The sequence below is a fragment of the Paramacrobiotus metropolitanus genome, unplaced genomic scaffold (genome assembly GCF_019649055.1).
Source record: "Paramacrobiotus metropolitanus isolate TYO unplaced genomic scaffold, Prichtersi_v1.0 Parri_scaffold0000022, whole genome shotgun sequence".
Classification (NCBI taxonomy): domain Eukaryota; kingdom Metazoa; phylum Tardigrada; class Eutardigrada; order Parachela; family Macrobiotidae; genus Paramacrobiotus; species Paramacrobiotus metropolitanus.
In genome coordinates this window covers 170281-181496 of record NW_026570242.1, presented here as the reverse complement: position 1 = coordinate 181496, position 11216 = coordinate 170281, and the positions used below count along the sequence as shown (strand labels likewise).

The 11216-nt window shown below is 46.2% G+C and overlaps 2 protein-coding genes across 2 annotated transcripts; one reads left to right on the top strand and one right to left on the bottom strand.

Moving 5' to 3' along the window:
* The first annotated feature begins 1654 nt into the window (after positions 1–1654).
* LOC129586904 (uncharacterized) lies at positions 1655–2775 on the top strand. The gene has a single exon (XM_055480395.1). The coding sequence runs from the start codon at positions 1732–1734 to the stop codon at positions 2713–2715; it is 984 nt and encodes a 327-aa protein (XP_055336370.1). The 5' UTR covers positions 1655–1731; the 3' UTR covers positions 2716–2775.
* A 5434-nt stretch (positions 2776–8209) lies between these two features.
* LOC129586842 (galactoside alpha-(1,2)-fucosyltransferase 2-like) lies at positions 8210–10115 on the bottom strand. The gene is made up of 3 exons (XM_055480308.1): positions 9785–10115; positions 8945–9458; positions 8210–8865 (listed from the first exon to the last, which is right to left on the bottom strand). Exons 1-3 carry the CDS (start codon positions 9914–9916, stop codon positions 8210–8212), a joined length of 1302 nt encoding a protein of 433 aa, XP_055336283.1. The 5' UTR covers positions 9917–10115.
* Positions 10116–11216: the final 1101 nt, after the last annotated feature.

The window sequence follows — 11216 nt, the reverse complement described above, 5'->3', positions numbered from 1 at the left end:
AAATTATTTAGTGCAAAGTCATACATGTCATAGATCAATATAAGATATGACTACCAAACAAAAACTTCAGAAGCGCAAAACAATAGAGCAATGTGCGAGCGGACGTGCGAAAATTGTTCAGCGACTGTACTGTAATTAGTGTAAACTACAAATAATATCCGCACTGCCGCAGTTTTATCATGAAAGTTATACGTCTATGATGCCGGCGCAAGTACTGTTCAACAAGATTTTGCGTAAATCGTTCGAACAGCGCTCGTAATTTACGCATAATAATGCTTCCCGATCGAGAGCGGGCGGAACATTGTGTACAATCAAACTATATCGATAACGGTGTAGTTTTACACAACAAATGTAACCCTTGTTTATGATCAGTTATTTCGAAAGCAAGCTTACATTGTTAGTTTATTCAGCACTGTTATTGTTATTATTATTAGTGACGACCGCACAGTGTCAATAATAACCGCGAAAACAACGTTCTGAAATTTTTATTGAAATAGTTTTTGCAGTAAGGTTCTGAATTTGGGTTGTACCTACTGTACTATACGCACGATTACTGGTTACGATGCCTTACAGTTCAGCTTATTCTATTGTGAAGTAACTTAATGAAAACCAAAAATTCTTGTTTTCTTCAAAGTGCTTTGGCTGACAAAAGCGATCTTCAGAATTGTGATTCCAGTTTTACTACTTTGTTTTTCCCGGTAACCAGGCCCGTGCAATCCCTTTACTCGTGCATGCTGGTCAGCAAATGAACGGGCTTAATTACCGTGCTGCCGATAAAGCGGACGGGAAATTAACATATTCAGCGGACTTCTTTTTAGCCAGTTTTCAAAGAAGAATGTAAAAATCTACTAATATAAATTTAAAGCTGCGGTACAAGATGTTGGCGCTATACGGTACAAAAGTGCTGATTTTTTCTGGGTTTGCCATTTCTTGTGTTCTTCTTTTTGCTAACATCAGACACTTTCAGCCCTGGCAGCATACAGTTTTTGAAATTACTATGGACAATTTCAGTATTATGCATCCTTTGCCAGTTTTTGTTGCTAAAGGCTTTCTAGCACCTGCTGCCAGTGCAGCCCAACAGTCCCGGCGTGTCCGCTTTTTGAAGTGCTTCTTTGTTCGCTGTATGATCACCGAGAACGATCCGTGGAGAAATTATTCGGCTGCTTTTAATGCCAAGTTTCACAATGCATTTCAGTCTTTTTCCGTAAGTGCCTTGCAGATCCTTAACTTGTCACTGGTCAGCATGTGTACTTGTCAATAATATATGTGATTTAAGAGTATCCCAACGGTTGTTGTCATCTTGATCTGGCAGCATTAATCGCAAACACTAATACAGGCCGATCCGATTCTGTATCTCTTTGCGAATTAAATGGTTACGTAACACTTTGTATTGTAAATTTACTTATATATCACAATCATAATTTAATATGATTAGTCAATTTCGCAGCTATTTGAGCGCTTTCATTTGTTGTTCACAATATGGAGCCCATTTCCAAGATCAATTTACAGCCGCACCCTTCGTTTTAATTGTTGTAAACTTCCTGTCATAACTGCGGTGTAGTAATATAAATATATCCGCGAAACAAGGAAAATATTCGCTACCACTGCAATGTGCGTCATTTATCGTAGCACTCATGAGAAAGATATGCAATACCTTTGGCTTTGTTAAAACGAAGCATGTTCTAAAGTGGTTTGGAATGTTTTACTTTGTATTTGCAGGTAGAAGAATTTATGGCAAATTATACAGTAAATTGTCGTCCTGATCGTCCGTTGTATGCCGGCCTCCTCGGGCACTCGGCACGGGGATTTGGCTCCGTAATGAATAACGCACTGGGCGCGTACCAAGTCGCTGTTGCAGCTGGTCGCCGGTTCCAGCTTGTCTCTCACCACTGGGAATACGAATCTCTTGCAACATTCTTCGAAGACTTTGCAATTCACACCGCGTGTCCGTTGTTTGACGAGCTATCCGATCCAGAGGCCGATGCTTTATTAAAAAATCAGGACGCATATAGCGCATCATATACCAAAGGAACAGTGGCCGTTACGGGAAACTTTGATGTGGCTCCGCTGCATCTTACTCAGCGATTCCAAGACTTGCACGATATACTGCAGAAGCTGTACGACACGGATCGTGACGGCTCATTCTTGACGAAATCGTTGCTCACCAAAGCTATGTGGCAGTTGCGATCAGAGCTGCGTGATTTTGTCAAAGTATTATTGTATCCCATTATCACCGCTGGCGGGTTCATTGGTGTGCATATGCGGAGAACCGATAAGATTTCGCTTAAAGAAATGGGCGACATCCCCGTTCAACATTACGCCGATAAGGTCAACAGCATAGCCGAAAATAAGTCGTTGCCGAAAGTGGTGTATATCATGACCGACGAGCGATCAGCCTATGATGAACTGGAAAGGTCACTGGCCAATACTTCGTACAGTATTTATGGTTTTGAATCGTTGATCAAATTACGCAATTTTGAACCGACAGAAATATTTGACCGTCCAATGGAGCAGCTTAACCATAGTGTCTCGTACACGGACAGGGACTACTGGAGCAAACAAACGGGACAGTTAATAGTGGAGCTGACGATACTATCTTTAGCGGATGACGTTGTTTGTACGATGAGTTCGAACCTTTGTCGGTTTCTTGCCCTTTTACGAGGTGCCCGAGAAGGGACAATACATTCCTTAGATTCATGTTGGGGTCCTTTGTGAAAATTTTGTTCGTTAAACGAAATTTCAACCCTATCAAAGACATTCCGCAGTTGGCAAAAGGACGGGGGATTTACTGTTTGCACAATTATTATGAACTAATTTTGACGAACATAAAAAAAATTAAGGAAATAAAATAATTGTTGCTGTATGTGTATAAACTAGCACGCTCTTTCTCTCACAGGCAGGAAAGGGCAGTTACTCGTAATTATGATAATATTACTTAAGTCCGAAATTAAATTAGGAAGCACTGTGTTGTATTAAACGGACGTGGATGCATGCCCAGTGATTTACGTGATTATTACTTAATTAAATCTTTATATACAACGGAAAAAGCAGTACAGAGTAATACGTAACCAGGAAAGTGCACTCGCTTTTTGCGGGCACTGCATGACCGAAGCGTAGCAGGAATATGTGTCTAGATTACAATAGTTTGTGGTAAGCCTCTAATGGTAAGGCAATTTAAGCTATTTTCACAAGAGCAGCATTACCAAATCACCAATGAAATCGGGAAAGGCATTTAACAGAAAATCCGTCTACATACTGCTCTACCAACTGTGTTTTCGCAAGTTTTGTTTAAATGTACTTCTGCTACACCAAGCAGATGTCATGTTGTTTTACGTTAGAAATATTGTCTTCTCTGCTAAACAAACTTTTCTACTCGGGATCAGAGCTTTTTTACGGTTACTCCGAAAGAACAACCCCGTTTTGATTAATTCTGTGATGTTATCACTTTTGTTAGGCAGTAGCAGGAAGGGTCTAAAAGGTCACCCATTATCCCTTACTAAGGGGCAGTCATCTCAGTAATTTTAAATTTTAATTACATGCTGGCCAAGGGGGGGGGTCAGGTTTAGTGGCTCTGCCGGTAGGACTTCTTGTTTGACTAAATGGTCAACCTCTGTCAGTAGCGTTGAGGGGGCAACGTTGCCTTGACATTAAATAAAATCCTGGAAGAGCAAAATTTACTTACGGCGAATTGTTTCTGAACCGACGGATGCTTCTATCGGTTAAGCAAGCGGTATACTTCAACTGCAACTGATGGGAACGCTTTTAGTGGAGGCCCGAACTGACAAATTGAACTGGTCATTTCATCAGTTTGACTGGAGCTCCGCTCCTCCAGTGAAGTATACTACATGCTTTACAAGCGCATTGTCGGCTGTTGGGAGAGCAGATTCAAAATGTTTCCAACGCCTCGTTCACCACAATTTTCTAAGGTCCTAAGTGTACGGGGCTACGGTGCACCCTCGTTTTTCGATCAGATGGGGTGATCGACGAACGGACAACCCGAGTTACTCGAGGCGTGAGTATGTATATACGGCCACCTCGCATTGGGCATCTCTTCCTAATAAAACCGTGCATATGTGTATTTGGTCGCGGTGACGGTGTGACCGACGAACGGACATCGCCAGTTACATGGGGTGTGAGTATATTCGGCCACCGCGCTTGGTGCACCTCCTCCCAGTGCTACTGTGCATATGTGCATTTGGTGGCGGTGACCGACGAACGGACATCGCCAGTTACATGGGGTGTGAGTATATTCGGCCACCGCGCTTGGTGCACCTCCTCCCAATGCTACTGTGCATATGTGCATTTGGTGGCGGTGACCGACGAACGGATATCGTCAGTTATATGGGGTGTGAGTATATACGGCCACCGCGCTTGGTCCACCTCCTCCCAGTGCTACTGTGCATATATGCATTTGGTGGCGTTGACCGACGAACGGACATCGCCAGTTACATGGGGTGTGAGTATATTCGGCCACCGCGCTTGGTGCACCTCCTCCCAGTGCTACTGTGCATATGTGCATTTGGTGGCGGTGACCGACGAACGGACATCGCCAGTTACATGGGGTGTGAGTATATACGGCCACCGCGCTTGGTGCACCTCCTCCCAAAAATACTGTGCATATGTGCATTTGGTGGCGGTGACCGACGAACGGATATCGCCAGTTATATGGGGTGTGAGTATATACGGCCACCGCGCTTGGTGCACCTCCTCCCAGTGCTACTGTGCATATATGCATTTGGTGGCGGTGACCGACGAACGGACATCGCCAGTTACATGGGGTGTGAGTATATTCGGCCACCGCGCTTGGTGCACCTCCTCCCAGTGCTACTGTGCATATGTGCATTTGGTGGCGGTGACCGACGAACGGACATCGCCAGTTACATGGGGTGTGAGTATATTCGGCCACCGCGCTTGGTGCACCTCCTCCCAGTGCTACTGTGCATATGTGCATTTGGTGGCGGTGACCGACGAACGGATATCGCCAGTTATATGGGGTGTGAGTATATACGGCCACCGCGCTTGGTGCACCTCCTCCCAGTGCTACTGTGCATATATGCATTTGGTGGCGTTGACCGACGAACGGACATCGCCAGTTACATGGGGTGTGAGTATATTCGGCCACCGCGCTTTGTGCACCTCCTCCCAGTGCTACTGTGCATATGTGCATTTGGTGGCGGTGACCGACGAACGGACATCGCCAGTTACATGGGGTGTGAGTATATTCGTCCACCGCGCTTGGTGCACCTCCTCCCAGTGCTACTGTGCATATGTGCATTTGGTGGCGGTGACCGACGAACGGACATCGCCAGTTACATGGGGTGTGAGTATATACGGCCACCGCGCTTGGTGCACCTCCTCCCAAAAATACTGTGCATATGTGCATTTGGTGGCGGTGACCGACGAACGGATATCGCCAGTTATATGGGGTGTGAGTATATACGGCCACCGCGCTTGGTGCACCTCCTCCCAGTGCTACTGTGCATATATGCATTTGGTGGCGGTGACCGACGAACGGACATCGCCAGTTACATGGGGTGTGAGTATATTCGGCCACCGCGCTTGGTGCACCTCCTCCCAGTGCTACTGTGCATATGTGCATTTGGTGGCGGTGACCGACGAACGGACATCGCCAGTTACATGGGGTGTGAGTATATTCGGCCACCGCGCTTGGTGCACCTCCTCCCAGTGCTACTGTGCATATGTGCATTTGGTGGCGGTGACCGACGAACGGATATCGCCAGTTATATGGGGTGTGAGTATATACGGCCACCGCGCTTGGTGCACCTCCTCCCAGTGCTACTGTGCATATATGCATTTGGTGGCGTTGACCGACGAACGGACATCGCCAGTTACATGGGGTGTGAGTATATTCGGCCACCGCGCTTGGTGCACCTCCTCCCAGTGCTACTGTGCATATGTGCATTTGGTGGCGGTGACCGACGAACGGACATCGCCAGTTACATGGGGTGTGAGTATATTCGGCCACCGCGCTTGGTGCACCTCCTCCCAACGCTACTGTGCATATGTGCATTTGGTGGCGGTGACCGACGAACGGATATCGCCAGTTATATGGGGTGTGAGTATATACGGCCACCGCGCTTGGTGCACCTCCTCCCAGTGCTACTGTGCATATATGCATTTGGTGGCGTTGACCGACGAACGGACATCGCCAGTTACATGGGGTGTGAGTATATTCGGCCACCGCGCTTGTTGCACCTCCTCCCAGTGCTACTGTGCATATGTGCATTTGGTGGCGGTGACCGACGAACAGACATCGCCAGTTACATGGGGTGTGAGTATATTCGGCCACCGCGCTTGGTGCACCTCCTCCCAGTGCTACTGTGCATATGTGCATTTGGTGGCGGTGACCGACGAACGGACATCGCCAGTTACATGGGGTGTGAGTATATTCGGCCACCGCGCTTGGTGCACCTCCTCCCAGTGCTACTGTGCATATGTGCATTTGGTGGCGGTGACCGACGAACGGACATCGCCAGTTACATGGGGTGTGAGTATATTCGGCCACCGCGCTTGTTGCACCTCCTCCCAGTGCTACTGTGCATATGTGCATTTGGTGGTGGTGACCGACGAACAGACATCGCCAGTTACATGGGGTGTGAGTATATTCGGCCACCGCGCTTGGTGCACCTCCTCCCAGTGCTACTGTGCATATGTGCATTTGGTGGCGGTGACCGACGAACGGACATCGCCAGTTACATGGGGTGTGAGTATATTCGGCCACCGCGCTTGTTGCACCTCCTCCCAGTGCTACTGTGCATATGTGCATTTGGTGGCGGTGACCGACGAACAGACATCGCCAGTTATATGGGGTGTGAGTATATACGGCCACCGCGCTTGGTCCACCTCCTCCCAGTGCTACTGTGCATATATGCATTTGGCGGCGTTGACCGACGAACGGACATCGCCAGTTACATGGGGTGTGAGTATATTCGGCCACCGCGCTTTGTGCACCTCCTCCCAGTGCTACTGTGCATATGTGCATTTGGTGGCGGTGACCGACGAACGGACATCGCCAGTTACATGGGGTGTGAGTATATTCGGCCACCGCGCTTGGTGCACCTCCTCCCAGTGCTACTGTGCATATGTGCATTTGGTGGCGGTGACCGACGAACGGACATCGCCAGTTACATGGGGTGTGAGTATATACGGCCACCGCGCTTGGTGCACCTCCTCCCAACGCTACTGTGCATATGTGCATTTGGTGGCGGTGACCGACGAACGGACATCGCCAGTTACATGGGGTGTGAGTATATTCGGCCACCGCGCTTGGTGCACCTCCTCCCAACGCTACTGTGCATATGTGCATTTGGTGGCGGTGACCGACGAACGGATATCGCCAGTTATATGGGGTGTGAGTATATTCGGCCACCGCGCTTGTTGCACCTCCTCCCAGTGCTACTGTGCATATGTGCATTTGGTGGTGGTGACCGACGAACAGACATCGCCAGTTACATGGGGTGTGAGTATATTCGGCCACCGCGCTTGTTGCACCTCCTCCCAGTGCTACTGTGCATATGTGCATTTGGTGGTGGTGACCGACGAACAGACATCGCCAGTTACATGGGGTGTGAGTATATTCGGCCACCGCGCTTGGTGCACCTCCTCCCAGTGCTACTGTGCATATGTGCATTTGGTGGCGGTGACCGACGAACGGACATCGCCAGTTACATGGGGTGTGAGTATATTCGGCCACCGCGCTTGTTGCACCTCCTCCCAGTGCTACTGTGCATATGTGCATTTGGTGGCGGTGACCGACGAACGGACATCGCCAGTTACATGGGGTGTGAGTATATTCGGCCACCGCGCTTGTTGCACCTCCTCCCAGTGCTGCTGTGCATATGTGCATTTGGTGGCGGTGACTGACGAACAGACATCGCCAGTTACATGGGGTGTGAGTATATTCGGCCACCGCGCTTGTTGCACCTCCTCCCAGTGCTACTGTGCATATGTGCATTTGGTGGCGGTGACCGACGAACGGACATCGCCAGTTACATGGGGTGTGAGTATATACGGCCACCGCGCTTGGTGCACCTCCTCCCAGTGGTACTGTGCATATGTGCATTTGGTGGCGGTGACCGACGAACGGACATCACGCTTCCCATTTATTCTGAACATAGAGGACCTTCGCTACGCTTCGGTCGACAAAAGTACTGCACGATACATGTAATTTTGTACGGTGCAGCTTGCTTTAATCTTCACCTTTCCAGTGAGGAAGAAAATAGTCTTCTGAAACAACCATTTTCTGAAAATTACTTCCCGGCTTTGGCCAGTTTTTAAAATAAAAAACCTCTTTGGCCTGGCTCAAGTAGGAACCCCACCACCCGTAACTGCCCACACTCATAATCATTACATCCATAAAAGTCATAACCGCCATATCTACTTCCGCTGGTTTCTGACTAATAAACACAAAATTCTTCTCGCGAAAGAGTTTCCGACAATATCCTATGTCGTTGCTTAAAACGAAAAACACAACGTTCTTGTATTTAGTTTGAATGTGCAGGGCACTTCGTAATAAATATTCTTCAGATGCGGCAACATGGCCGTGTCTCTTCTGGTTTTCGTCCTGTACAATGTCTCCACGGCGTATGTGTATACCCGCTCGAACTGGTGAATTCGAGGCAGAAAACAGACCGAGAGCATACAGTGGTGATATTCCTTGCAAAATGGCAGCGATAGCTTCCTCCTGTATGGATTCTCTGAAGGTGTACATTGCCCGGATCTCGTTAGACGCATGATCAAAATATTTCCAGGACTGCCCGTAACCCGTGATGGCTACACTGTCGTTTGGGAAATATGTGTTCAGTTGGTGGAATTTGGGTGTAAACATGCCGGCACCGTTCTCACCTGTGGAATAACCTTATTTTTTTATCTGCTTATTACCGGTATACCGGTACACGGTAATGATTTTAAAAAGTATAGTTACCAACGGTTTTTGCATCAATTGTATTGAAGGGAAAGAGCGCAGTTTGTGCAATAAAACTCAGGTTCATCCCTTCAAAGTAACCCATTTTCGGTTCGTACGTGAAGAGAACTGGAATTCGGTTGTTCTTTGCGGCACAGCCAACCAGTGTTGCGAACTCGAACATGAAGTTTCCTAATCCGCCTTGTGGTGGCCGGTAGGTCAGGAAACGGCCACTCTGCCGGCTGCTGTTGAAATCCTGGTAAGCATCTTGGAACTTCTTTTGTTGCTGAATTCTGTATTGTCTGGCTGCTGCTAAGCGAGAAGACATTATTGTGCGCAGTTGCTCCCGCAGTTGCTTGACATCGTCGTGAAGGTTCACAAGACGGTCTGCGAAGGCATTGAAATGTGGAGAAACCGGCGTCATTGAAACCGGTATCACTGAAATCACCGTCACTGAAACTGGTGTCATTGTTGTTGTTGGTTGTGAAAACTGCGCTTCCTTACTGGCACTAATATTAAGCGCCGTATCGGTGACCTAAAATACGAGTACATACAGATGGATCGTTGCCAAAATAATTATATTTCCCTACGGGTACGGAAACATACAGTTAAATGAACGCCCTTAATACTAATATTGTAAACTATTATTACGGTATCTACACTTTACGTACAGTAAAAAGTTTGCGACCACCAAATACTGCTCAAATAAAAATATCTAAAGACAAAACTATACAAAAATTTTCTGCGCAGGCGGGCCTGTGGCCTATGAAGTAGTATACGTATGTATGCACTAAAAACTAGTAATAATGAACTATGGACATACAAATTGCGTATAAATTTAAATTAAACGCGGGCTAATACCTGATCGTAACCATTTTCCACAGCAGCAGAATGCATTCGGATGTAATATATGTCGCCATTTATCGTCAGATAGGTAATGAAAATTAAAGCCGAGAAAATTGGTGCGAGCCATCCAATTAATGTGCGCTCCATTACTTATACTTACAACACTGTAGCACTGACAAAAGTCAGGCTTAAAAAATTAATCATTTATAGCATTAAAAAAGCGACCAAAATAAAACCTTAACGTTATCAGATTCATCACTTTGATGGTAACAAGCAAGGAAAACACGGAATCCGATGCGTTTCCTGGATAAATTGCGGTGATTATATCATTGCCGCACCACCGATATGTAAATTCAACGGCTACTTCTTGTGCGTATGCGGTCGGAACAAAAAGCAGGCCACTGCTAAACAATATTTTCACGCTATTTACATCCTGACGAGCTTGAACTTTGGACATAAATATTGTCCTTTACGTACGTAACAACACAAACGTCGTATATAAAATCGGCGCCTACCGAACAGTTAAATGAATCGCTGCACACAAACAGCACCGGAAGTCTTCAAAATTTTTCGAGTTTATTGCTGGGATGAGGAATAAAATTAATAATAAGAGAGTCTCTGTTTACGTCAGTTATTACTCATGCAACGAGTTTTATCAAACAAGATGGTCAGCGTGATAGAATAAATTATATAAATTACTCCTGGAAGTAAAAAGATATAAAAAAACGAACCATCCATTCACGCAACCTAAATTACATAATACAAGTGTACCAGGAGCGTTTACGTATAATAATGAAATTTTAATATGTATGCTTGGAAATTTTAGTGCATGCATTTGTATGCTTGTTGTACCAAGAGTTGGGATTATATAATGAATTGCCGTACCAGATTCAACTTCCCAAACTGCAATTATGTGAGAGGGTTAAAGGTTTTATTTTAGACTTATAGCAGGGGAAAGCAGTTCCAAATTTATCTAATAATAAATTCAAGTTAATGTTATTAACTTTCATGTATTTATTCATCAGAAAGCGCGCATAGCGAGCTAAATTGCTAAATAAATGTTTTTTATAGCAGTAGCCTCCCGAATGAAATAGGTAACTGCAAGCGCAGATCACCACTTAATTACTAGCATAGAAGGTCGTAACCGCCCTTAGGGCGAGCGGGCGGCGGTGTTAAGCTTTTCATGTAGAAAGTAGAGGTCTTATTTTTGACGAGAGACGAGTTACGAATACGATAACGCAATATAATAATAACGCAATAAAATTAAAATGATAACGCAATATCAACCCAACCGATCTTACTCAACGACAGAGAATGAGCTGATAATTTTAATGTGGCATAACTAAATAGAATGTGCATACGCTACGATCTACGCGAAGCGAGTACACGATTGCATTCCGACGATATATTTTAATAGTAACTCCGAAACTGCCATACTCAGAATTAG

What these genes read in the sequence shown, in the direction of transcription:
- LOC129586904 (XM_055480395.1), top strand. Translation starts at nt 1,732, where the DNA reads ATGGCAAATTATACAGTAAATTGTCGTCCTGATCGTCCGTTGTATGCC.
- LOC129586842 (XM_055480308.1), bottom strand. Translation starts at nt 9,916, where the DNA reads ATGGAGCGCACATTAATTGGATGGCTCGCACCAATTTTCTCGGCTTTA. An exon ending in TGGAAAATGGTTACGATCAG is followed by an intron (nt 9,459 to 9,784) that starts GTATTAGCCCGC and finishes CTCGTATTTTAG; the next exon opens with GTCACCGATACGGCGCTTAA. An exon ending in AATTGATGCAAAAACCGTTG is followed by an intron (nt 8,866 to 8,944) that starts GTAACTATACTT and finishes GTTATTCCACAG; the next exon opens with GTGAGAACGGTGCCGGCATG.